Source organism: Rhinopithecus bieti, unplaced genomic scaffold (assembly GCF_001698545.2).
Source record: "Rhinopithecus bieti isolate Rb0 unplaced genomic scaffold, ASM169854v2 scaffold_12928, whole genome shotgun sequence".
Taxonomy (NCBI): Eukaryota; Metazoa; Chordata; class Mammalia; order Primates; family Cercopithecidae; genus Rhinopithecus; species Rhinopithecus bieti.
Window position 1 is genome coordinate 1,331,203 of NW_016807614.1, and position 27,371 is coordinate 1,358,573.

Below are 27,371 nucleotides of genomic sequence, written 5' to 3' on the forward strand. Positions count from 1 at the left end.
TGCTGGTGCTCTTCTGAGCGGCCTTTCCATGCTGTCGAGTAAAAGTACAATTCTGCCTTAGTGGAAGACCTACTAACTTTCGCGGGACCGAGCCCCGCGGCCTGGCAGCCTGGCCTGTGCGCAACGGGTACCACCTTCGTGCCCCCTCTCTTCCCAAGGCCCCTTTAACCCGAAAGCTGCTGTCTTCGAGCCTCAGGGCCAGGCTTCAGGGGCGCAGATGCGCTCAGGGCCAGGCCAGCTTGAGTCAGGCCCTCCCGCGCTTTCCTGCAGGATCTAGAAATGTCCCCGAATTCTGGGGTAGGCACCGACCTGACCAGCTTGGCTCTGTTTTTGTCGGTTCCCATCCTGTACCCTCCCCGCCGTGGATCCCAACGCAAATGCTAATCCAGCCCCAAAGGTATCTGTGCCTGTGAGTTTGAAAGGGAGAAGGGCCAGAGACCAAGTGACACCTTTATAGAAATGGTTTCTAATTCTTAGCTTTCATCAAAATTGAAGGAGGTTTGTATTGAATTGTTGGATTATAACATTAAATACTTTTTTTTTTTTTAAAGACAGGGTCTTGCCCTGTCACCCAGGCTGGAGTGCACTGGTGTGATAAGGGCTCACTGTAGCCTCGACTGCCTAGACTCAAACGATTCCACTTTAGCCTCCAGAGCAGCTGAAACAACAGACGTTTGCCACCACACCTAGCTATTTTTAAATTATTTGTAGAGATGAGATCTCTCCATGTTGCCCGGGCTGATCTCGAACTTAGGCTCAAGCAAGCCTCCCACATTAGCATCCTGAAGTTCCGGGATTACAGGCTTGAGCCACTATTCTGGGCACTAAATATAATTTTTAGTGAAAATGATTTTTCCATCTCCCAGGTTTAAGTGATTCTCTTGCCTCAGCCTCCCGAGTAGCTGGGATTACAGGGGTGTACCACCACGGCCAGCTAATTTTTGTATTTTTAGTAGAGACAGGGTTTCACCATGTTGACCATGCTGGTGTCGAACTCCTGACCTCAAATGATCTGCCAACCTTGGCCTCCCAAAGTGTTGGGATTATAGGCGTGAGCCACCACATCTGACCAAGAAATCCCCCTCATTTTTAAATTTTATTTTATTTTTGAGACGGGGTCTCGCTGTGTCGCCCAGGCTGTAGTGCAGTGGCACTATCTCGGCTCACTGCAACCTCCGCCTTCAGGGTGCAAGTGATTCTCCTGCTTCAGCCTCCTGAGTAGCTGGGATCACAGGCGCCCGCCACCACGCCCAGCTAAAGGAAATCCCCTGTAAAGAGGAAAGTTTTAAAAAAAATTTAACAAGGAAAGAAAAAGAAGTACAAAATTTGTGGTACCTTGTCTTATACTAATAAAAAATAATGATATTTAGCCACAGATAATAGGAACTAATGGGGGGAGGAAATTTTTTCTTTTATGACCTACATTTCCAATAAAATTTCAGTTTTTATTAGAAAATTGAATATAAATGTTGTTTTGAACAACTGTACTACTAATAGATGTAACCCTTAAAGCCTTATTAAGATTACAAAAATTAATTTTAAAATGTCAATTAATTTATACACATTTGTTTTGAGGCAGGGTCTTGCTCTGTTACCCAGGTGGTAGTGCAGTGGGGCAAACACTGCTTATTGCAGCCTTGACCTCCCGGGCTCAAGCAATCCTCCTACCTCCTTTTATTTTTTGTAGAGACAAGGTCTTGCTATATTGGCCAGGCTGGGTTCAACCGGTCCTCCCACCTCAGCCTCCCAAAGTGCTGGGATTTTAGGCGTGAGCCACCCTGTGTTTTTTTTTAAGAGACTGAGTCTTGCTCTGTTACCCAGGTTGGAGTACAGTTGCATGAACATGGCTTACTGCAGTCTTGACCTCTTAGGTTCAAGTGACTCTCCCACCCAAGCCTCCCAGCAAGCCCTGTAGTACCTGGGACTACCGGTGCGCATCACAATGCTTGGCTAATTAAAAAAATTTTTTTTGTGGAGACTGGGTTGAGCTATGCTGCCCAGGCTTGTCTTGAATTCCTGGCCTCAAGCAATCCTTCAAAAGTGTTGGAATTATATGCATGAGTGAACCACTGCACCCGGCCTGTATACATATTTGTGTTGCAAACATATGATAGGGTGATCAATAGTAGGCTTTGAAGCATACCAATAAATTACATGTAGGATAAAACTATGGGAAGAATAGTGGGAATTATGAGAAAAGAAAAAAGAACAATGTTAAAGAAGGGTTTCTTGTGTTTTTAAGATGGATGGTGGTGGCTCTCAAATCACTGCTATTTGGGTAGGAATGGGTCAATACAAATGAAGGATGGAATTGTTTTATAAAGTGTCAATATTTACAAGACACTTGAGATTACATCTTTGCATTTATTTAAATGTATCATTGAAGTATTTTATAATATTTCAGATGTCAACTGAAAAATGCATGAGGGGGATATACATATTTGAAATTCTTTTACAGAACACTGGAACAAAGGACTGAAAAGCAATAACCAGGTAGTTCTTGGACAATGGTTAATTTGTCCTTTTCAGCAATGGTTAATTGCACATGCTTTCAAAGCTAGACCATCTGGGTTGAAATTATGTCCTCCTTTTCCTATTGTGTTAGGCACAGGGATGATTTTTTTTTAATTTTCATTTTGAGACAGGGTCTTATTCCATTGCCCAGGCTGTGAGTGCAGTGATGCAATTACGGCTTACTGTAACCTTGGACTCCTGGCCTCAACCAGTCCTCCTGCCTCATCCTCATCCCAAAGCCCTGGGATTACAGGCATGAGCCACTATGCCTGGCCTCTTTTTTTATTATTATTTTTTAAACTGAGGTATAATTTACACATAGAAACACACTCTTTGGCAACCTGAACACACTCCTGTAACCAGCACCTAGATCAGGAAACAGAACAGTACCTGTACCTCAGAATTCCCCGTCATGCTTGGGTGTCTTAGTCTCTCTGCTACTGATCCCACATCTCTAAAATGGGGATAATAATATCAACCCCTTGGGGCTGTTTTGAGGATTAGATGAACAAGTATCTGCAGAGCTGTCAGCACAGTGCCTGGTACAGGGTGAGTGCTACCAAAGTGTTAGCTGTTGTCATGATCCCCTAGGGCCACCAAGCCAGCGCCTCTGCTTCCCTTCACCTCGGCCTAACATCCCCAGGTTCCAGGAGCTTCTGGGCCCAGCAGAACCACCTTCAGGTCTCCAATACACTAGATAGGGTGGAGGGTAAGTCTCCAGCTCCTTACAAGAAGGGTTTGGAGAAAGCCACGGCACAAAGACCTGATGACCTTCAGATAAGTGACACACCCAGCCCAACATGAAATGTGCACTTTATGGCCGGGCGCGGTGGCTCAAGCCTGTAATCCCAGCACTTTGGGAGGCCAAGACGGGCGGATCACGAGGTCAGGAGATCGAGACCATCCTGGCTAACACGGTGAAACCCCGTCTCTACTAAAATACAAAAAACTAGCCGGGCGAGGTGGCGGCGCCTGTAGTCCCAGCTACTCGGGAGGCTGAGGCAGGAGAATGGCGTGAACCCGGGAGGCGGAGCTTGCAGTGAGCTGAGATCTGGCCACTGCACTCCAGCCTGGGTGACAGAGCGAGACTCTGTCTCAAAAAAAAAAAAAAGAAAAGAAATGTGCACTTTATTAGCTGTGTGACACTCCACTGCCCTCAAGAGACCCAATGCCACAGAACCATCAGAAGCGAGGGCTGGAGGTCTGTCCTGACATGTCTACCACAGAAGACACCTCCATCTCCAGCCAGGTTGGAGTCTCATGGTAAGAGTGATCATGGTGACCAACCCTGGGCCTTGGTGCTGGGCCATGAGGTGCTGGAGGGTTCTGAGCTGGGAGGCTCAGAGCAAGGTACTCATGTAGATCAGAAACTTCTTTCTTCACTGCCCCCTCCATCCTGTAAGCTGCCTCCACACCTGAGACTCTCCCACCCTCCACCAGGCTTGCTGTTTAAATGGAGCCCTGGAGGAGGCTGGGAAAAGTCCTGAGCCTCTTCACCCACGCCATCCTGGGTCACCTGGATCAGCAGTTTGTAGCTACTTTAGGAGATTAGGAGAGGCCCATCTGGGAGGCTGTCCGCCTCCCCAAGATCCTCTTTTTTTTTGAGACGGAGTCTCGCTCTGTCACCTAGGCTGGAGTGCAGTGGCGCAGTCTCGGCTCACTGCAACCTCCACCTCCCGGGTTCACACCATTCTCCTGCCTCAGCCTCCCCAGTAGCTGGGACTACAGGCACCTGCCGTCACATCTGGCTAATTTATTATTATTATTATTTTTAGTAGAGACAGGGTTTCACCATGTTAGCCAGGATGGTCTTGATCTCCTGACCTCGTTATCCGCCTGCCTCAGCCTCCCAAAGTGCTGGGATTACAGGTGTGAGCCACTGCACCCGGCCACCTCCTCAAGACCCTTAACTCTCACCTTGCCCACCTTCAGTCCCCTCATGGTGTCTTTATCTTGGAGTTCAGTGGCCCCAACTTCCTGCAAATCCAGGATCTGAGCCATGTCTCTGGAAGTCCAGCTGCTTGGGAACAGAGCCAAGGTGTTCAGGGAGGGAGGAGAAGCAGGGACCACAGATGAGTCCCTGTACTTTCAGGGGATGCAGAGGTGAGGCCAGGGGTGCCCAGAGACCCTCAGGCTGTTCCTCTTCTGAGGATGGTGCCAGAGTTTTGTCCGTTGCCACAGCCAGGTGAGGCATCCTGGAGGAGGAGCTCCTGTGCTTTGGACTACAGTCGTCCAAGTCTCCATAGCTTGAGGTCTGGGAGGAGCAAGAAAGAGGGATGCACCCCAGGCCAGGCTACAGGTTAATCCACCCTGACTTCAGGGATGGGCTCAGGCAAAAATTATACCTGACCTTCCCACACCTCAGGGTCCTGCTGCCCTGGCCCCAGCTGCAGGCTCTGTAGTCACATTCTGGGCTTTGCCAGCACCTTGCCCAGGCTAACCCTATCATGACTCTGATCATAAAGGAGGTAAGCAGAAGCCCTGGCTGTTCTGGGGCCACAGAGGCTCTGGGCCTGATGCCACACTGTGACCAAGTCAGGCTAGGGAAGGCATGCAGCTGCTTCTAGGTAAGTCCCTGGGAATCCCCTCACCTCTTACCTGTGCAGGAGGCAGAAAGCCCTGGGGTAGCCTGGGCCCTGGACTCGTCATCTCCGAGGCTATAGGAAACAAGGCCAGGTCATTGGAGGCAGGGGCTTCCAGAATGTAGCTGGCTTGGCCCTGGGGCATGGGCTGCTGGAGGAGCTGCAATATGCGGCTGAGGTCTGAGGACACGCGGGACTCCAGCCTGCCAGACAGAACCCCACAGTCAGGGTCAGGGCTGGCAAAAGCAGTTCCTGAGGGCGGCTGTCAATCTTGTAGCCTGTGTGCTGTTCCTGCTAGGTGGGATGGCAGCCTGGGGCCTACCTGAAGCTATTTCCTTACTGGGATCCTCAGCCCCTGCCCAGATTGCCCCAGTACACCCCTAACTCTAACACCACCAGTGAGCAGGCACCAAGCAGACAACATTCAGTCCCCATTTGACTGAATGTTGACGTGGATGTTCTAACTATCCCCATTTCACAAAAGGGCAAACTAGCTTCAGAGCTGTTTAGTAACTTGCTCACACTCTTGCTGGTAGGGAACAGAGCCAGAATTTGAAGCTAGACTGCTCTGCCTCTAAGCCCTCACTCTGCCACCACAGCCCTGCCATCCATAGGACACACCCCCTTTCCATTTCCCAGGACCTGTGGAATTTGTTTTCTGCACATGCTTGTGCCCCTCCCCTGAGAAGCTCCCTCGGCATGTTCCAGAGTTCGCTAGGGGAAGTCATCAGGGGAACTGTGCTTAGGGACAGGCATGGGTAGACCTGCAGCTAAATGGCCTGCCCCATTCTAAAACCCACCTGGCACCCTGTGATGTCTCTGAGTCACTAGGAGGGGCTACCCATGCCCAGCCCCCAGCCCTGGCCACAGCGCACTCACCTGTTCATCTGGGCCTGGAGCTGTTCTAGCCTGGAGCCCAGCTTCAGAGGCCAACAATCTGGGTCTCCCTGAGGGCTTGGGGGGCTGTGCCTTGGGGGCATTTTCTGCAGCAGCTCAGGCCAGAGGCCAGATGCATCTGAGATGCTCAGGGGAGGGGCTGCATCTGCAGGAGGGAAAGGGAAGTCTCAGATGGGCCTAGCTGGTTCCACAGGCCTGACCCTTCTCAGTAGAGCCCGTCCCCCACCCACTACCTGCCCTGGGGACACAGGGTATGAGGAGTGGCTCTCCTCACCTGGGTGCCCTGGAGCACAAGCTCCTGCCCCCATGGAGTTCTGGTTCCCAGGACCCAGGAGGTGGTAGCTCTTGGAGGGGAACTGGGGCCCCAGCTCATGGGGAGACCCTGGCAGGGTGAGGACTTTTAGCGCTGGTTTCACTGCCCAGGGAGCTGCAGCCCAGTGGCCCCCTGATGCCCTTGGTGTGGAACCTCAGGGGGATGGCTAGTCTCCATACACCCCTGCGGGTTGCCTTTGAACCACGGAGCCCTCACTCTGCCTCTGAGGACACAGGCCATCAGGGCTGGGAGACTGGGGAGGAAGCAGGGCAAAGGTTCCAGCTCTGGGTCTAGAGAGGGAGCCCCTCTCCACTCATGGAGGGGTTGGCGCTGGGGAGGCAGGATGGAGAGGACATTGGAGGGGCAGGATGCTGGGCAGGGGCTATGGGCTGGTGGGGGCGGGGGCTAGCTTTGCTCACCTGACTGGTTGTCATTGAGAAAGAAACCTTGGTGGTCTTGGCTGCCAGGAGCCTGTCGGGGGGATGAGTGGAGACCCCCGGCTGCCTTGTGGGAAACAAGAGGGTGAAGTAACAGGAACCAAAACTGGGATGGGGCCTCTTTGTTCTTCCCTGCCCTCACCCCACGGTGCTGTCACAACTAGGTGAAAGAGTGACAAGCAGCTGGGCATAGCAACGATGCCCTGGGTGGCTTCCTGCAGATGGCCCAGGCCGCAGAGACCACACCCCTCCTGTCCTGGTGCCCAGCTGCTAGGCATTCTGGCTGCCTGATGGCTGGGGCCCCAAGGCAGAGTCCTTACCAGGTGTTCCCTGTGCAGATTGTGGGGGTGGGGGGAGGGGAGATACTGAGGAAGGGGAGAGGGGATGGTGTGGGGAGGGCTGTCCACAGCCAGAAAGCCCACCTAGCTCCATGCTCAGGAAACTGGGCACAGAGCCCACGCCAGCAGAGTCCTCCCCTGAGGTGGAGGAGCAGGGGCACCAGGGAAGAAGCAGCCCGGGCTCCATGTTTCCTGGCCAGGTACACACTGCCTTCTTCCCATTAGTTCCCTCCTCCGTGATACCCCGCTCTGGGCATTCCCAGGTCGGTCCTGGCTGTCCCACTCCTTGGCAAGCTTGATCTCCACATGGCTTCTCCTTTATACCTTTGTGACTTTGGCTATTTAACTTTGTGGCTCTTTATTTTTCTTGAGTTGTCAAAATCTCCTCTACTGAGGGATAAGCGTGAGAAGAGAGACAGCTTTGTCACCTCTTGGCAGCCCCTGTGCCTGGCACTGTGAGCCCTCTGGACGGGAGGCACCCTCCTTTTCAGCTTGGTGTGGTGTGGTGGGAATGCCTGGGCTTTGGAGTCAGACAAATTAAATTCACATTTTGGCTCTACCATTTCCTAGCTGAATGGCTTTGGCCAATTTATTTATTGTCTCTAATCTTCAGTTTCCTCATCTGGAAAATAGGGATAGTAATACCATTTGCAAGGAGATCATGTAAAAGAAGCCCCACCCTTAACACATAGTCAGTGCTTAATAAATAGTAGCTATCCTCATACTTAGCATGACGCCAGCCATGGTAGGCACAGAAGAAATTATGGCAAAGGTTGCAGGATGGGGTTGAAAGGAAGGGCGTTGGTTAGATGGGTGCCCTCAGGCCAGGCAGGCCCAGTCCTCAGCAGGCTGCCTGGGCATTTCTACCCACCCTGGCCCACCTGGCCCTGACTCACGTCCCGCAGGTTGAAGGTGACCTCCAGCTTACTCCAGAAGCTGTCCGCAAAGGCCGGGTACATGTCCAGCACCTCCAGGAGGTCTGCCCGCTGGATCTTGTGCAGGTCGCAATAGGTCAGAGCCCGCACGTCTGCACTGGACTTGCCTGGCCGGGCATGGAGGCTGACGGGCTCCCCAAAGATGTCATTCTTCCCTGCCAGCCAGAGGGGTAGGAGTTTCTTCAGGGTCTGGCTCCATGCTCCCTTATGAGGGTCCTTTGACCATGACCTCCCCCAACTTCAGACATCCTTCTAGGCTGGGGCCTGCTGCCCAGGATCGAGCCCTGCCAGTGATCCATGGCTGGATGTGCTGGCTGTGGGTGGTGGGGTGGTGGTGGTGGGGTGGCTGTTCTCTTCTCGTGCCCTTTGAGCCGCACAGGCTCCTCTTACTGTCTCCCCAGGCCCTTCAGAACCACCCTCCATCAGAATCTCCCTCCTGTAGCCCACACTCTTTGGCACAGTGGGCAGGAAGGGACCCTAAAGGCTTAATGTCTGTCTCAACGTCTTCCTGCTGCTTGTCCTGCCGGTGCTGTGGAGCAGGGTGCAAGGAACCCAGGGCCAGAGCACCTAACTCCACCAGGGCAGGGCCAGAGGCTTCTCTTTGTCTTCCCACTCCTGATTGTGGGGCCAGGTAACCAGCATGGCCCTGGTGGAGGAAGCCTGGGGAAGTTACTCCCCCTGTCTGGACCCCAGAGTCTTCATCTCTAAAATGGGTAAAACCTGATCTGCCTTGCCGACCCCACTGGACTGTTCAGGGAAGCAGATGAGGTGATGCTTGAGAAAGTGACTCAAAAAGCAACAGGCGGCTGGGCACAGTGGCTCACACCTGTAACCCCAGCACTTTGGGAGGCTGAGGCTGGTGGATTATTTGAGGTCAGTAGTTCGAGACCAGTCTGGCCAACATGGTGAAACCTCATCTCTACTAAAAACAACAACAACAACAAAAACAAAAATTAGCAGGGCATGGTGGCCTGTAATCCCAGCTACTCGGGAAGCTGAGGCAGAAGAATTGCTTGAACCTGGGAGGCGGAGTTTGCTGGGAGCTGAGATTGCACCACTGTACTCCAGCCTGGGCGACAGAGTGAGACTATATCTAAAAAGCAAACAAAAAACAAAACAAAACAAAAAGCAAGAGGCACCTGACTAGGTCCATGCAAGGCAAGGCAGAAGGATGTCCCAGGGTAGACATGGGTGATGCTCAGGTATGTGGCAAGGGTACTGGGCCCTCCTGGTGCCAGGGGCTGTGCTGGCCAAAGGATATAAATATAAGATGTTGTGCCACCCACAAGGACCCCCTCAAATCCCTGCAAGATAGGTACATAAGCAGCCAACAAGTTTACAGCTTGATCTGTAGAGCCCTAGAAACAGGAAGAACCAAGGGGCCATGGAGGAAGGAGGAGCTCCTCCTGCCATGGGTGGCGGGAGCAGAGAGGAGGGAGCTTACAGAGGAAGAGAAATGGGGGTTGTGTGTTGAGAAACAAGGACTGGCCCGCATGATAAAGGCAATCAGGGCAGAAGAAACGGCATGGGATCAGCACTGCACTGTCAGGGCTCAGGGGTGGAGAGCCCCGCACGGGGGTGCCACGGAGCATGACTGCTTTGATTCCCACTCCCCCAGAAAGTCCAGCACCCTCAGCCTGGTGACACTGTGAAAGTGGCTCTAACAGTTTAGCACAGAGGGATGGGGGGAGGCTGGGACATGTCCCCACAGGAGAACAGGATCAAAGGGCATTCACAGAAGAGAGGGCTGAGGCCTGGAGAGGGAAGGGGCTCGCTAGGGCCACACATGAAACCCTGAAGCTTGAAATCTGGGCAACATTATTATGTGATGGTTTTCCAGTAGATGAAAGATTCTGATCTAATATCTCTTTCTACTCAGGACAAAATGAGAGGTTTCATGTCTCTGACTGAGACTTAAATTGGATTAACTTCTTAATTATTAATAATAATTATCATCCCTCCCGTGTGATGGCACTTTTTTTTTTTCCCCGAGACGGAGTCTTGCTCTGTCACCCTGTCTGGAGTGCAGTGGCGTGATCTTGGCTCACTGCAATCTCCACCTCCTGGGTTCAAGCAATTCTCTGCCTCAGCCTCCCAAGTAGCTGGGACTACAGGTACCCGCCACCACACCGGGCTAAATTTTTGTATTTCTATTAGAGACGGGGTTTCACCATCTTGGCCAGGCTAGTCTTGAACTCCTGACCTTGTGATCCACCCACCTCGGCCTCCCAAAGTGCTGGGATTTCAGGCGTGAGCCACCATGCCCCCGGCCATAGATGGCACATCTAAGGTAGGCTATGAGTGAGGGAAGGTCTCATACAGAAACCTATGCCTAAGCCCAGCCTTGGAGGACAACTGGGATCCGCCGGACTGGCACAGGGTAGGGCGCTCCAGGCAGAGTGGCAGCACATGCAAGGGCACAGATTTAGAGAACTCTAAGTAGTTTGACTGGAGCATGAAGTACCAGGGGGAGGGTGGTAGGACAGGGTGGTCGGATCGGGATAACTGGGGATGCCACGCATGGACCATGGGGAGCCGTGGAGAGATCTTGAGCAGAAGAGACAGATGTACAGATGTCTATTTCAGGTCACTGGCAGAAGGTAGAAGACAGGCATAGGATTAAACCAGCCATAGGGCCATGGGAAAGGAGTTCCCAACACCTTTCCAGGAAGGACCCAAAGAGGGCTGGATCCAGGCAGGGACAGGGAGAGATGTATGAGATGGGGAGGTATGGACAAGTCTGGCTGGTGGACAGTGGGCAGGAATGAAGTAGGATGCCCCCTTGCCTGACTGTGGCATGGGCAATGGGCAGATGCTTCACAGTGATGGGATGCTAAAGCAGCTGGTTTTGAGGAAAGGTGATGATTTCAGGTTGGGATACACTGAGTTTGATCTGCTCATAGAATATTAAGGTGGCCATGCCCAGGAAGAAATGGAATATTCTGGTCTAAGGAGACAGCGGGGCGAGGACAGAGCTCTGGGGATCCTTGTGGCACAAGTGAAGGCTGAGGCCATGGGAGCAAGGAGGAGGCCCAGGGGAGGGTGTCAGGTGAGGAGAGGAGAGCAGATCACCAGCAGGCCAGAGGAAGCAGAGGGGGAAGGGAGCCTGAGGGGTACCTGTCCAGAGGGGCTGGAGGATAGCCAGGTCATGGGGACCAAAGGAGGGCGAGCCTGAAGTTGGGGTGGAGGTGAAGTCATGGGGCAGGCAAGGAAGATGAGAATCGAGGAGAGGACCCTGTGATGCTCAGAGAGGTAAAGTGACTTGCCCAAGGTCACACAGCAGGCATGTGGCAGAGGAGGCTGCTTGTGACCTGTCTGTCCCCCTTGCCCAGTGCTCATACCCTTCCTCCAAAGTATCTGGCTATCCCTGTGTCTGCACTGAATGAGACTGGGGTCCCCAGCCAGGGAATCCCCCTCCACCCAGAGAGACCGTTGGCCTTTCTCCCTGAACTCCCCAAGAGTGCAAAAAGGTAGGAAGACCTGCCTGGGTTTCTGAGTCAGCCCTGGAATCCCTGCCTGGCCACAGACTAGCATGATCTCCCTCAGCTTCAACTTCTCTCTCAGGAAAATGGGACCTCTGGCAGAGGGTTGTTTTAAGGATTCAGGAAGCTAGGTATATATCTCTCCCGGGCACATGCTGTGCACGTGGCTGGCCAGTGGAAGTAAAATCCTCATCAGGAAGAGGGTGACCCGGGCAGGGCATCTTCAATCCCGCCCCCTTCCATCCAATTCCCAACACAGGTCTGGTCCACTCCGCCTGACCCACCTAGGATGGCCACTACCACGTCGTCGCGCAGGATCTCGATGGAGCCTCGGGAGATGAAGTAGAGCGTGGAGAGCACGTCGCCGAGGTGTACCAGCGTGTCCCCAGGTGGCGCGTGCGTGGTCTTGAACTTGACAGCTAGTGCGCGCAGGCAGCCCTTGCTGGCGCCGCTGAAAGCCGGGCAGTGCTGCAGCAGCGCGCGGTGCAGGTGCAGGCAGATGTCAGCCTGCAGGCACTCGGGGAAGCCCTTCAGCACCTGCAAGAAGGCGGGCGGCCAAGTTCAGCGGGGTGGGGCTGGGGGAGAGGGTGGGGAGGGCTCTGGGGACGCCCCGCCCCCGCAGGATCTTGGCCTCCCCCGGGCATTGGCCAGAGTGGCAGGGCTCACCGCGTTCATGTCAATGCCATTGGTGTAGGACCAGGCATGCTGGAAGTACTCCTCCAGGCGCTGGCGCAACGGGTTGGGGATCTGGTGGAAGCGGATGAACTCCTTGACGCGCAGCATCTGCGTGTGGTAGCGCGCAGTGCCAGAGTACAGGCGCTGGATGATCGCGGACACGTTCCCGAAGATGCTGGCGTACATCAGGGCTGGGGGTGGGGCGGGGAGGGGCGTGAGCTCCTCCGCAGCCCCACTGGGCCTGGGCTTACCCGGGCCTTTCTCTTTCCAGCAGCCCCCTGGTGAGGGATCACTCTGTCCAGGGAGAAGTCAGGAGTGACCAGGGCAGAGCCAGGGCACATGGGGAACAAAGGCTCCTGGGCTTCTTGCCCTCCTCCCTATGCCCTGTGCCTCTTGGCATCTTACTGGGCCCAGCGGTCAAATACCCGAGAAGAAAGAAGGAAGGCAATGGATTTTTAAAGTTCAGATCTGTTTTCTCCTTTAAGTTGTAAAAATACAATGAAAAGAAAACTCTCCGCCGGGTGTGGTAGCTCAGGCCTATAATCCCAGCACTTTGGGAGGCTGAGGTGGGCAGATCACCTGAGGTCAGGAGTTCGAGACCAACCCGGACAACATGGTGAAACCCTGTCTCTACCAAAAAAATACAAAAATTATCCGGGCGTGGTGGTGCCTGCCTGTAATCCCAGCTACTCGGGAGGCTGAGGCATGAGAATCGCTTGAACCCAGGAGGCAGAGGTTGCAGTGAGCCAAGACTGTGCCACTGAGCTCCAGCCTGGGCAACAGAATGAGACTGTCTCAAAAACAACAACAACAACAACAACAAAGAGCAAATCTCAATATCTTGTTTTCACCCATTTTCTTCTCGTTTTTGTTTTTTTTTGGGCTTTCACATCTCTAAATACTCTGAACATGACAACTCAATCTATGTGTAAAATTCCATGCTGCCTCTTGTGTTCCTAAACCAGGTATCTTGGGAGGCAGGCAGCTGGGAGCAGGGATAGAGAGCAGCACAGCCTTGGAGCCGAACCCCTGGGCTGGGATCGGGTCACTCGGACATTTCCTAGCTGTGCACCCTCTGGCAATTTAGCACTATCTGGGTTCTTTCTTTGTAAACTGGGCTCAGAAGGGAATGAAATGTGGGCTTTTGTAAAGGGTTTAAAAGAGTGTCTGGCAGAGCTGGCTTCACGTGTGCAACCCGTGTGGACACATGGGGCCGCATGCTAAGAGGCCTGCATTTGGTTTAATACTCTGCTGTCACTGTCGAAAAATTCTTTTTTTTTTTTTTTTTGAGACGGAGTCTTGCTCTGTCGCCCAGGGGAGTGCAGTGGCGCCATCTCAGCTCACTGCAAGCTCTGCCTCCCGGGTTCAAGCGATTCTCCTGCCTCAGCCTCCTGAGTAGCTAGGATTACAGGCGCACGCCACCATGCTGGCTAATGTTTGTATTTTTAGTAGAGATGGGGTTTCACCATATTGGTCAGGCTGGTCTCAAACTCCTGACCTCATAATCTGCCCACCTCGGCCTCCCAAAGTGCTGGGATTATAAGCATGAGCCACTGCACCCAGCGAAAAATTCTTAATAATTTTTTTTTCTTTTTTGAGATGGAGTCTCACTCTGTCACCTAAGCTGAAGTCAAGTGGCACGATCTTGGCTGACTACAACCTCTGCCTCCCAGGTTCAAGCGATTCTCCTGCCTCAGTCTCCTGAGTAGCTGGGATTATAGGCATGTGCCACCACACCTGGCTAATTTTTTGTATTTTTAGTAGAGATGGAGTTTACCATGTTGGCCAGGCTGGTCTTGAACCCTTGACCTCGGGTGATCCACCTGCCTTGGTGTCCCAGAGTGCTGGGATTACCAGACTTGAGCCACCACACCTGGCCGATTCTTAATAATTTTTAAACAAGGGTCCCAACATTTTCATTTTGCTCTGGGCCCTGCAAATTATGTAGCCTGTCTTGGTGCCTGGCAGATAGCATAGACTGTGTGGGTGTTACATTTTGTGTACAATTGGTGCACACGCCAGCAAAAATTCATTGTGCTGCACACTTAGGATCAGTGTACTGCATGAATTATTGCTATGTGTTATGTTCTATCTCAGTACAAAACTACAAATAAAATTTCACAGGTAAAGACCAGAGCATGAAGTTAGGCCATGGCATGAGGTCTCACTCACAGCCAATGAGCATGACGCAGATGGAGAAGACCTTCTCGGAGTTGGTATTGGGTGAGACATTGCCGAAGCCCACGCTGGTAAGGCTGCTGAAGGTGAAGTAGAGGGCTGTGACATACTTGTCCTGCACCGAGGGGCCCGAGGCTGGGTCGCTGCCGTTATAGCGCTTGCCAAGCTGCACACCCAGGCTGTCCAGCCAGCCGATCTTGTGTTCCAGGTAGGGCCGCTCCACATTGCCGATGGCGTACCAGATGCAGGCCAGCCAGTGTGCAATGAGCGCAAAGGTGCACATGAGCAAGAAGAGCACAGCTGCCCCGTACTCAGAGTAGCGGTCCAACTTCCGTGCCACGCGCACCAGCCGCAGCAGCCGTGCTGTCTTCAATAGCCCGATCAGGGTTGTGGTCTGGAGGGGTAAGGAAATGGTAACAGGGCTGGGGTCAGCCCTTGGATGGGTGCACTGAGGCCTGCTTTTGTTCACTCATGCATACAACCACATAGTCATTCAACAAACCTTTATGAAGAACCTGCTCCGGGCCACACACTTGGCAGTGTGGCACAGTATGGGACATTAAGGATCTCAGCCTAAAGCTCAAAATAGTGTTCTGGTTGCTAGGACAGAAGTCCAGTGGGAGCACAGAGGAAGAGGAGGTCAAGTCTGCAGAGGCAGGTCAGGGGAAGCTTCATGGATGAGGTGACGCATGAGGTGAGCCTGGAGAGAGGAGGCTAGGGCTCCAGGCAGACGGGAGGGAGAGGGAAAGGGCACTCCTGGCTCAGGGAGCAGCATGAGCAGTGGCACTGAGGTGTGAAGTGCATGGCCCACATGGGAAACCTAGTGTGGCACTGCAGCCTGGTGCGCATGTGGAACATGGAGGAGCAGCGAGAGCCGTGCCCGGGAAGGGCAGGGCGGGCAGGGGCTGCTCCCTGTGGGCTTCAGGGAACATCACCAGCTTGGCTTCTATTCTGTAGGCCTTGGGGAGCCACTGAAAATTCTGAGGACCCTGTACATCCCAGAAGGTGGAATACAGGGTCAAGTAAGCGATCTGAAACTTGCTGTGGCAGCTGTGTGGAGGGGCGGGAGGCTGGCAAGTTTGGTGATGGGACACGGATGAGTACAAAGGCCACTCAGTGTCCAGGTGGGGGCAGCGGGGTAGGAGGGTGGATTTGCTGTGTCTCAGGGGGGCTTGGAGCAGAGGAGCCCTGATGGACACCCCCTGCTGGACAGGCTGGGGTGAGGAGGGGGTACTGGAACACAGAAGGCAGAGTCGATTTCAGTGAAAAGCTGATCCTGAGGAGAGCGGGCAAGAGGAGACCGTGGGACTGGAAGCTATGAGAAAGGCATGTAGATGCCTTCATGTCACCTATGGGGAGCCGGGTGGGCATAGTGGAGGGCTAGGGGGCGAGGCGGGACCCAGGGTGCACTGGGGAGTGGCCTGGGGATCCCTTTCTCCCTCCAGGGTAAGTGCAGTTTGGAAGTGAGCATGAGGGGCCAGGACCACATGAGTGCCCATCCTGGAATGGGCAGCCTGCTCCTCTTACCAGGGCCTACTCGGAGAGGGGGCAGAGGGGCAGAGGCCTGGGGGTGCAGCCTCGGCAGGTCCTTTTCCAGGGCTGGGAGGTGACAGATGTTCGGGGCCTCCTCTCCACCTCCACATGCTTTAGCAAAGGTGCCCAGTGCCAGGTTTTCTCTGCACCTAGTGCTGTGCAGCAGGGAGGGCTTGAGGCCAGCGTGCAGAGGACAGCCATGGCTGCTGGCCTGGAGAGGGTCTGCTCACCTCATCGGAGCCAGTGCGGAAGATCAGGAGGTCAAAAGGGATGGCGGCCACCATGTCGATGAGGAACCAGCCCTTGAAGTAGTGGACAGCAATGCGGCGGGGGTGGCTGACCACCTCATCATTGGTGTTGACGTAGGTGGTGCGGAAGTTGATGACGATGTCCACGACAAACATGATGTCCACGATGAGATCCACCACAGTGAGGGGACTGCAGGTATATCCACAGGCCCCACGCCGCGATTCGTCCTGGTCACTGAGCAGGAAGGCAGCTGAATAGGGTGTGAAGACGGCCGTGTAGATGACCAGCAGCAGGATGAGCCAGTCCCACACGGCCTTGAAGGGGCTGTAATGCAGGATGGTCCAGCGGTGGATACGCGGCGCCTGCAGCTTGTACTCGGGCAGCACATCTGCGCCCAGGGACAGGACCTGGGGGTGGGGCCGAGGGTGGTTAGGTGGGGGACAGCCACAGCTGGTGAGACCAGCCTAGAGGGCTGAGGCCTGGGGAAGGTGTAGTGGGAGAGGATGGATGACCATGGCTCTGGTGGGCAGAGGGGATGAGGGAGAGACAGGGTGGGGGATGTCTGAGAAGGCAAGTTCCTAAGGAGACAGATGCCTCGGGAGGAAATGCAGAGAAAGGAGTTGGGATGCAAGAGGAGGGGTATGGCTCTGCCCCATAGCAACTCCAGGTTTGATGCTCACAAGCTGCCTTGGAAACATCCTGGAGTGGGTGGAGCCAGGGCAGGGGAGGGCCAGGCCCATGGTCATCTGTGGGCCCATTCCACACAAGAGCCCACTGAAGGGGTAACTGGTGGGCTGATCCTCTCTGGTGGGCTTGGGAGGCCCCTTGTGGTCAGGGTTCCTGATGGGAACAGGTCACTCCTAGAAGAGCGTCTTCCTTTCTGAGGGCCCTGGGGAGGCTAGACCAGTGAGTGCCCTCTCTGGGACCAGCTCAGAGCCTCCCATGGAAATAGTCCATGGGGTAGGGATACAGCCAACCTGGACCCTCAACAGGTCCTGGGCACCAAGGAAAACTGACTCCTCCCCACACATGTCCAAGAGTTTGGAACATCACCTTCTGCAGAGACTTCCCTTCTCCCTTCTCCCCTCCTGCCCCCACCTCCAAGACTGTGATCAACCCAGGATTTCTAGGCCCAGCTGCCCAATACGAGAGGCAGCCAGGGCATTAGGAAGGGCATGGGTACTGAAGCCAGGCCTCCCTGGTTGAATCCCAGGTGTGACATGTGCTACAGGTGAGCCTTGGGCAAGTTTTGTAACCTCTGTGAGCCTCAGTTCCCTCATCTGCAAAATGGAATCACAAAGGACAACAAAAGCCACGGCTAGTGAGGAAATGAGTGAGATGCATCTGTTCTCATGTAGTTAGTGAGATCCATCTATTCTCACGGAGATGGCACGCGCTGCTCTACACAGTAATTCCTCGTCCACCCTCCTCCTCCCTCATCCTCATCAGACACTGCTCCAGACAAGGATGGAGCCGGAGGGGTGTTCCATGGACCTCCTCTCCCACCAGATGAGGTCTAGTGGATGGTTCGGGTTTAGGAAAATTTGCAATGTAAGGTTTGACCTTGCAAACAAAATCAATTAGGAGGTGGGATCACAATAAGGCAGATCCATTTGGTTTCAACCAGAGGGTCCCTATCTGACATCCAAACTCTTGAGCGCGGCTACCATGTCCCCACCCTGCAGTGACCTGCTCAGCCTTGAGGCCTCACTTCGTACTTCCCCAGGAAGCCCCCTCTGAATCCACATAGGCTTGGGCTCTTTTTTTATTTTCTCCCTGTCCCTGTATCTACCCAGCTACATGGTGATGCTCCACGGAGTCATGGGCTCACTGAGTTTGGCTCCCTTACCGGTCCTCTCCTCCCTGTGTGCCCAGCTCTTGGTCCACATGAGCTCTCAACTGCAGGTCCCTGAATGAGCGCCGGAAACTGGGGCTCCCTGATCAGGAGCAGCTGCCATCACACCCTGGGTATCAGAGGCCGCTAGGACCCTGTCAGGGCGAAACAAGGCCCTTCCCTAGGCCTGCCTGGGTGGGGAGTGGGAGGGAGACAGAAGGAATGGTGGGTGGTGGTTTAAAGTAGGCTGAGAGGAGAGTTCCTCAGCTCCTCAGGGCCCCCAGACAGGGAGACCCCCAAAATCTCCCACTGCCTCCAAAGCCAGCTTGAGGGCCCTTTGTGGCAAAGCCCACCCTGCCCAGTGTCCCCCAGAGGTGCAAGGCCCTCAGGATACCCAGGCTCTGGTGTGAGGCCACAGCTGTCGAAGCTCTTCAAGTTCTGGTTGAGGCCGATGTGACTTCCCTGATCTGGGTCCTCGCCTGCCCTTTCCCCTGAGATCTGTCAGGCTCCTCCCTGGACCTAGGACCCACATGGAGCGGGGGAGTGATGCCAAGAGGGGCCAAGCTGAGGAACAAACAGGGGCAGGCAGATTGGGCAGGTGCCGGGACTATGGGCCCAGCCAGGCCTGGCTGTCTTCACCAACCACTTTCCAGTCTAACAGCCCCCACCATGGCAGCCAGCAACAGTGGCATCAACCTAAGATGCCCTGGGGTAAGCAGCTGGGGGGCTTCCCAGGGTCAGGCCTTTGGGCCACTCTGCCTGACCTCACAGGGCACAGTCCTGCAGCCTGGCGTCCTGCCCTCCTCAGGATCCTTGAGCTCAGTGAGGTGCTGAGTGGTCTTCCCCACACCTGGTTCCAGGAGCAACTATGCTTCAGGTGAAAACAGGCAGGGGGGAAAAGAGCTGCCTCCAGCCCCAACACAGGGACAGCTGGGAAAGGAAAGCTGGGAGCAGGCCCCTCCGGGCTCTGCATTGTTCAGCCTTGGCCTGGACCCCTGGCTATGGCTTATTGCTTTGTCTCCTGGGGCCAGAACTACTCAATGTCAAATGGGTCCGCAGAGACCATTTAGTCAATGTCTCTCCTGCACATGAAAGCCCTGAGGCCTAGAAAGGGGGCTGGTAGGCTGGGCGCGGTGGCTCACGCCTGTAATCCCAGCACTTTGGGAGGCCAAGGAGGGCGGATCACGAGGTCAGGAGATCGAGACCATCCCATCCTGGCTCACACAGTGAAACCCCGTCTCTACTAAAAATACAAAAAACTAGCCGGGTGTGATGGCGGGCGCCTGTAGTCCCAGCTACTCGGGAGGCTGAGGCAGGAGAATGGAGTGAACCCGGGAGGTGGAGCTTGCAGCGAGCCGAGATCGCGCCACTGCACTCCAGCCTGTGCGACAGAGGGAGACTCCGTCTCAAAAAAAAAAAAAAAGGGGGGCTGGTAGTTTCCCTGGCCAAGATCACACAGGAAGTCAGTGCCAGGACTGTGGTCACTGAAGCCTCCAGCAGAGCTCCTTGCATTTCCCTCTGGAATGGTCAGGACTTCCAGCCTCATGAAAAGGGACAGCAGAGTGAGTTGGAGCAGAGGACCCACGGAAGCCTGCCTTGGGGTGGCCAAGGAGGAGCTGCAGGGGTCCTTCAGGGCCTAGGCCCCAGGAAACTGATTAAAGATAGCTAGAGGTGCCAGCCCTGCCCTGCCCCACCCTGCCTGGCATGCAGGAGGATCCTGTGTTCACACTGGAAGGAAGTAGGGAGGGTGGCTTTTGTCTCAAAGGCAAGGGGATGGCACAAAGCTGGGACCCTCCCATGCCAGCTCTCCTCTCAGTTTGGCCCTGGCATGTCTCCTCTCTGTCTTTCCTTCCCTGTGACAGGCTGAGCCTTGGGCAGGCCCCCATGGTGGCCTGCATGTCCACTTGCTGCCCTGGCTTCTCCAGGCCTAGGAGTCAGCATTGTTCACAGGCCCTGCTGACCCCAGCCTCCTCTGGCTCCAGGAGCTGGGCACAACGGCTGTGACCTCAGGGCAAGCCTGTAGGTCTTTAGGTCTCAAACAGGACAGGACACCTGGGGCTCAAACCAGATATTAGAGGTGGACAGGCAGCATCTCTTTACCGGCCAAGGCCCCAGAAGGGCCTGGGCCCAGAGCCTGGGAGAGGACCCTGGAGGCCTGGCACAGCTCCTCACACCCTGCTCTGCAGGCCCGCACCTGGGTGACCTTCTCAGTGACGTTCTGTGTCCGCTCCACCACCTTATGGGGCGCAATGATCTCAATCTCCGTGGTGGAGCTGGAGCGGTGCTTCTCCAAGTTGAACTCCACGAAGTTGAGTGTGAACTGCGGGATCTGGCTGATGGTCCTGTACTTGCCCCTGCCCGTGCCTGGCCCTGGTCCGCCCGGCCTGCCGTGAGAGCCCTCTGAAACCAGGGCCAGAAGTCAGAGCAGCCAGGGCCAGGGGACCCTCATGCGTCCCTCCCACCGCCACCCTCACCCTGCCTCACCGGAGCCCAGGAAGCTCTGGGACAATAGGCGCTGGGACAAGCTGCGGCTGCTGCGCTTGGCCAGGAGCTGGGCCAGGTCCTCGAAGTTGAGGATGAACATGATGACAGCACCGTCCTCATTCTTCACGGGCACCACGTCCACCAGGCAGCGGAAGCTAGAGGCTGCAAACACCATTGGGGGGATGGGAGGTGGGCCCTGAAGGGGTCCCCTCCTGCAGTGATCTGGCTAGGGAAGGGGCTGAGTGAAGGTCAAGTGAAGGGCAGCCACTGGGGTGAAGAGGCCTGGACAGTGACCAGAGCTACTGGGCAGAGGGTGGGTGAGGCTGCGCAGCTGGTGCTCCACCCACAGGGCAGAGGTGGGGAGAGCGGCTAAGCTGCTCATTAGGAGATAAGGTAGCATCAGATCAGGCCCAAGTCCACGCTTGGCCATCAGCTCAGAGCTTAACCTCAAGGTCTGCTTCTGCTGTAATTAAAGCTGAGCAGATGGGGGTGGATTAAGTGGGGAGGTGAGGCTGAGCATTCTACCCCATGGAGTTGGGTTGGCCCTGGGCTCTCTTCCCATATTCCCATCCTGCAAAGATGCCCTGCTCCTGTGATGCAGGGAGGAATTCGTTGTTGAAAGTACACTAAGTGCTGGGCATGGGGCCAGCTGGAATATTTGGCCTTAGGAGGTCCTTGAGGGGCAGGCATGGACCCCCATTCTGCAGAAGAGAGCCTGTGGTTCTCAGAAACTGACTTTCATGGGCTGGGAGGGAGCATGGAGAGAGGATCCCTGGTTTTGCAGGACGCAATAGCTTGGAAAAGGGAAGGAACTTGTTTGGGAGGAGGGTGCTGGGGCCAGAACCAGGCTGCTGCTCTGGGCCTAGGAGGAGTGTGAGGTCCCAAGGCAGGGCTGGGCCCAGGGAGCAGGCAGAGCAGTGGCCTCGGCACCAGAGAGGGAGGAGGATGTCCATGTGGGGGCAAGGCAGGCCCCTCCGGCCACCTTTCCCATCATCTTGGGCAACCCACACCCAGCATCTGGCTGCCCTGTGCCTCTCAGGCCATAGACTCTGCCCCTCCAGGGTCTCGCTGCAGCCCCCTTCGGTGGGTGGAACAATACCAGTTAAAATGTCCCATACCTGGCCAGGCGCGGTGGCTCATGCCTGTAATCCCAGCACTTTGGGAGGCTGAGGCAGGCGAATCACTTGAGGCCAGGAATTCAAGACCAGCCTGACCAACATGGTGAAACCCCATCTGTACTAAAAATACAAAAATTAGCCGGGCATGGTGGTATGGGCCTATAGTCCCAGCTACTCGGGAGGCTGAGGCAGGAGAATCGCTTGAACCCAGGAGGCTGAGGTTGCAGTGAGCCAAGATCATGCCACTGCACTCCAGCCTGGGTGACAGAGGGAGACTCCGTCTTAAATAAATAAACAAATAAACAAAATACCTCATACACAAGAGCCCCAAGCCGGGCACCCCATGAGCACCCTCTCCATGGGAGTCCTATGTCCCTCAACTCAAACTGTTGGCAGGTGTCAGGCCCAAAGGGCAGGATCCTCATGGGGCAGGGGCCTCAGGTGACCATGCAAGTGAGAAGGCAGAGCTGCACTCCCTGAGGGCAGGTTAGGCTCTGCTTCACCTGTCCCAGGTGTTGTTTGTTGACTGAGTGGATGGAAGCCTATGTGTGGGGGACGCAGGCCGGACGCTGGCAGGAGTATCACTGCTGTGGAACTCACTGGAATGACTCTCCACCAGACTCCTTGTTTCGTCCTCAGCCCCTCCTCACAGCCATCTGAGCTGGGGTGCAGCTAAGCCACCCCATCCTCCCTCTCGCTTTCCTCCCCGGGGAGTAGGAATCTCCCATATCGGATTTCTGGACTCCCAGGCACCAGGCGGCCATCTACCATCTGCTGCCTGGGCCCAGGGGAGACATCCACACCGGGGAGAGGTGCCTGCCTGCTTCACCCACTCCTGGGCGCACAGACTCCCAGGCCCAAGCCCGTCACTCTAGTCAGCCTGGGGCATGGCGACACTTGGACGCTGAAACCTGGATAGGGAGCCTCCTTGGCCAGTGGCCTGGTACACTGCTCCTAAGACCAGATTATATTGTCAATCTTTCTGGCACTGCAGAGATCTGGACTGGCAGGGGGCGGGGAGAGGGCAGAGCTGGGCAGAGGGGCAGAGGGCCTCCAGGCTCTCTCAGCTGCTGGGGACCGCCAACGCAGTCTTGGAGTGGCTGCACCCAGCAACTGATGTTACTGGAAAATTGATGCAATTGGAAAATTGCGGCTGGGAATGGACCAAAGACCAGCCCGTTATAGCAGTGAGGGCTGGGGCTGGGGTGGGGTGCCGGTGCATGGTACCCCATGCCCCGCCCCCATACCTGCGGGCTGTAGGGCAGGCAGACAGGAGGCTAGGAGGATTTCGAAGAGTGCAGAGCATTCATTCTTCGAATGCCCCAGGCTGTCCTTGCTTACCTGTGGTTCAGAGCCCCTACACAATAAAAGCCCACATCTAGGTGACCAAAAGTGGGTAAGTATAACATCTCAGGTTATGCCCAGGAGTGGCAGTGTTCACATGCCCTCGCCGGGGCCCTGGAGGAGGAACCACAGTCTCTGCCCGCTTTTTCCTTTCAGGAGCTCCTCCCAGCACCCACCTCTCTGACCAAGGGCAGCAGGTTTGTCTGCCCCCTGGGAATTCCCATTCTTTCTTATCTGCTAGGTTCTTACTTTTCTTAGCAAAGGCACCCCACTTCTCTCCCTTGGGACACTCCACTTCTCTGTGTTCTTCTCTCCCTCTTGAATGTGCTCCTTCCTTCAGTTTCCCAGCACTCACAGCCTCCTTGTTGTCTTCACCTCTATCTCCTGATGCATACCCCATCCAGCACTGTGGTGAGCCCTCAGGGAGAGGCTGGTGCTACAAAAAGCTGCCACTGAGAGAGTGGCCACTGCATGCCACCTCCTGGCTTGGTCCTCCTGGCATTCATGGGTGTGCATATGGTAAACATGGGGGGAGGGTGGGGGCAGACAGCAGCCCCTTGTCCCATCCTCCTCATCAAGAGCTGAGGACTGGAGAAGTCCCAGGACTCCTCTGTCCTGGCTTGGGGATTAGGGAACTCTCTGGTTTGGGATCCTCAGAGAAGAGGACCCGGGAAAGGCAGGCTGGGGTGAGCTCTCAGGCAGGTGCCAGTGCAGGGCAGGCATGGGTGACAGTGGGGGAATCTGAGTGCTCTCCTTTCTTCCCTCCAAACTCTCACCGGTTCTAGTCCTGCCACATCCCCATTCCTCCTTATCTGTTAGGTTCTCACCACTCCTAGCAAAGGCAAATAGAGGAAGAGCCAGTTTCCCAGGGGTCTCTGAGCTGTCTCCTGTGGTATTTTTGCCAAGTGCCCTGGCCTTTTTAGGCCCAGCTGTCTGTAGCTGCACAACGTGGAGCTATGTGAACACAAACCCTCCACTTTGACTTCGAGAATTTTCAGTGGATTACCCCTTTAGAGGAAAAGAGGATTATGTATAAATCAGCTAGAGATCTGCTCAGGACCCCTTCCCACCTCCCTGGAGTTGGGGGTTGGGGGGGAAGGGAGGTACTGTCGGGGGAGGAAAGAAATCACCATTAGGGTGCCCCTCAGCAGGACTGTAAGATGTACGTGAATATAGTAAAAAAAAGGATCATGTGCCAGCCTGGGCAACATAGTGAGACCTCCATCCCTACAAAAAATTAAAAAATTAGCTGGGTGTGATGGTGCACACCTGTAGTCTCAGCTACTCGGGAAACTGAGATGGGAGGCTGCAGTGAGCTATGTTCTTGCCAGCCTGGGTGACAGAGTAAGACCCTGTTTTTTAAAAAAAAAAAAAAAAAGGATTATATGCGGTTTGTGGTCAGAGTGGACCTTAAGGTGAACATCAGTTATCTGAGCACAACATCCTTCCCTTGGTGTAATGCAGGCCAGGAAGCTCATTTTTCTGGGTTTCAGGACAATTTCAGGAAGGTTCAGGTAATCAAAGCCTTGGGCAATAAGATAGGGAAGGGCCGAAGGTGGGATGGGAGTAGATTGGGACTTATGGGGCACAAGATATGTGGGTAATTTCCCATTTTCACTGAGGGTCTGCCCCCAAGACAAGGTTCCTAGGTTCCCTTCTGAGACCTGAGGACTCCCACAGGATTCTGATCTGAGTCCTGATCTTGGGGCCAAGGCCAGGCTTTGACTTCTGCCCTCTGTCCAGACACCTGCAGGGTGCTGAGGGGACCCCAAGAGCCATCACCTGACATCCCTAGGAGTCTGGGATCAGGTATAGCTCTAGTGTCAAGGAGAGGAAAAGAAAGGACCTGCTGTACCTCGCCCCCCATTTCCTGCTGTCCCATCCTATTCCCCAGGACCCTTCTCACTCCCCTGACTGCCACCTCCTCTCTGCAATGATGTGAGGAGGTGAGGTCACAGCTTTTAAAAATATTCTGACTTCATTAACCCTGTGAGTACTGCCACACTAAGCTAGATTCTTCCCAGTCCCCTCCTAGCTGCCCCTGCCTGCTGTACTTCCCGCTGCCACTTACTCAAGTGGCAGCAGCAGGAACAACCAGGACCTACCCGAGAAGCTGTAACTCTGAGAAGCCTGCAAACACACACATACACAGGTATGCACTTGCAAGCACACACACACACAGAGGCACACACATGCTCATGTTTCACACACTCCAGGCCCCTGAAACCCGGGCTCTCAGCACTCCTTAGTCCCGATCCGGAGACATCCATTCTTTATCTGCACTCAGGTGGCCTCATGCCTGCCTTCCCTGGGGACTTCTCTCTCCTGAGCACTTCCTTCCCCAGAAATCCTGCCTCTAAACACAAAGACACCTGGGGTCCTTTCTTTCCTCTTGGGATTACTCAAAAGAAATCTCTGAGGGAGGAATCCAGAGACTTGGGTTCCAGTCCCAGGTTGGACTCTAGCAGTGGGATCTTGGGCAAATCCTTCCACATCTATGAAATGAAGGGATTTGCCTAAGCCAGTGGTTCCTAAAGTAGGCAGGACATCAGAACCACCAGGGAGATATTTCCGAATATACCCACTTGGCCTCATCTCACACCTTCTGAGTCAGCCTCTCTCTAGAGAAAGCGTGTTTTGGGAAACATGCTCTGGGTAATTCTGATGCAGAACCAGGTTGGGGGCCATTGATTCAAGAGATTTCCAAGGACATTCAGGCTCTTTTCCTCATTCCCACCCATCCTGTCCTGTGAGGACCCTGCGGTCCTGGGGAGTGGGGGAGGATTTCCAAGGGCTGCTGAGCTCTGTCTTCAGTCCCTGACCTATGCTTCTGCTCTGCTTGCAGTGTGCTCCGGCTGGCAGTAACAACCCAAACGCCATCTGAATGAGCCTCCTGGTCAGGGAAAACTCCAGACCCTGTCTCCCCAAAGAGCTAAGACTGGATGAGGCAGGCCCACCCCACTTTCCCAGCCAAAAGCTGCCATGCCTTGCCTGGCCACAGAGGCCTTGTGGAGGTGACTCCTCTAATCCCTGGAGCAGACGGAGAGGAAGGAAGGTTAATTTCCATCCCAGCTGCCTGACAGCTGGGGCTGACAGTGACAGAGTGGAGAGCCAGGAAACCAGGGACACGGGGGAGGGATGGCAGAGCGGGAGGCCCTGCCCCAGGCCAGGACCAGTGGGTGGCCCAGCCTGATCCCTAGCTCCTGCAAAGGACCTCAGAAGGTGTCATATTCAATGCCTGTGGAGGAACCAAGGCCCCTACAAGAAACAGGGTTTGTTCAGGCCCTTTGGACCCTGGGTCAGTGCCTTCTCCAAGGCCACCCTGGCTGGACAAGACAGAGGGCCAAGCCTGCCCTGCAAAGCCTCTGGCCTGAGTGTGCCTCACCATCCTTGCGGTAGTAGAGGATGTCCACCTTGCACTCCTCAGCCCCCAGCAGGGCCTGCGCTAGGCGAGACACGGCGCTGCTTGGTGTGTTGGGGCCTGTGAGGAAGTCGCAGGTGCAGGGTTGCTGCATCACCTCCACTCGGGAGTAGCCGAAGAGTTCACAGAAGCCATCGTTGCAGTAAATGATGGCGCAGTTCTCCATCTGAGCATTGGCGATCAGGAACTTCCGACCTGGGGTGGGAGGTGGGAGGCAAAAAGTCCATGGGAGCCAGGATCTGGAGGCAGGGAGGGAAAGATCATAAGGACTCTTGGGGGGAGTAAGGGGAATTTAGGCAGAGGAGCAGGGCAGTGATCAGAACGAGGGAGGGAGTCAGGCCTGGGGATTGTGGGAAGACTAGGGCAGTGAGGGTCATGAGGTGGAAGGAAGGCCCAAGGCCTCCTGGAAACAGGAAAAGTGGCGGAAAGGGAGGCAGGCATGTGACCAGATGGGGGTCTGGCCTGGGAAAGCTTCTGGGAAGACCAGCGCCAGGATATGAAAAGGAAGGAAAGGAAGGACTCAGGGAAGCCTCTGGAGGACGCGGGTGCGGGGGCGGGCAGTGGCTGGAAGGGGAGGTTCGGACTTGGGGCACCAAGGAAACAGCTAGGGGTGGGGAGAGAAGGGCTGCACCCTGCTCCTTGTGTTCCAGAAAAGAGGACAGCATTTAAGGCGAGCGGGTCCCGCTGGAGGAGAAGGTGTTAGGGACATCAAAGGAAGGATTTTGCATTCAGCACCCAGCACTCACCACCTTGCCCGGTTAGAAGTTAGTAAAGAGGTCCGGCCGCCGCTTTCACGGAACCAGCACTCCAGATCGTCCCCCCGCCCCAACATACACACACTCACTTTGGCCCTCGAACTTGCGGATGATGGTGTCCAGGTAAGTGTTCTGGGGAGCGACGTGGCCCCTGCGGACCGGCATCTTTCGGCGGCGGCCCCTGCCCGGAGCCACAGGCGTCCCCGGCTCCCGGCGTCTCTATCTGTCCTCGGGCTCAGCAGCGTCCGGCTCCGGTGGGCGCCGCCCCCGGGCTCCACGCCC

The 27,371-nt window shown here is 55.1% G+C and overlaps 1 protein-coding gene across 8 annotated transcripts; it reads right to left on the reverse strand.

Moving 5' to 3' along the window:
• Nucleotides 1-1,092: 1,092 nt before the first annotated feature.
• KCNH6 (potassium voltage-gated channel subfamily H member 6) lies at nucleotides 1,093-27,371 on the reverse strand. Of its 8 annotated transcripts, XM_017882961.1 has the most exons (15): nucleotides 27,179-27,371; nucleotides 26,299-26,529; nucleotides 20,452-20,613; nucleotides 20,162-20,367; nucleotides 16,115-16,540; nucleotides 14,591-14,745; nucleotides 14,346-14,431; nucleotides 12,165-12,364; nucleotides 11,783-12,035; nucleotides 7,978-8,171; nucleotides 6,726-6,810; nucleotides 5,976-6,138; nucleotides 5,113-5,299; nucleotides 4,432-4,768; nucleotides 1,093-1,268 (listed from the first exon to the last, which is right to left on the reverse strand). In XM_017882961.1, the coding sequence occupies exons 1-14, from the start codon at nucleotides 27,252-27,254 to the stop codon at nucleotides 4,475-4,477; spliced, it is 2,718 nt and encodes a 905-aa protein (XP_017738450.1). In that variant the 5' UTR covers nucleotides 27,255-27,371; the 3' UTR covers nucleotides 1,093-1,268; nucleotides 4,432-4,474. The 8 variants fall into 8 exon arrangements, with proteins under 8 accessions (XP_017738450.1, XP_017738447.1, XP_017738448.1 ...); XM_017882958.1 differs by having other exon boundaries at nucleotides 14,346-14,745; XM_017882959.1 differs by having other exon boundaries at nucleotides 1,236-1,268; nucleotides 4,441-4,768; nucleotides 14,346-14,745.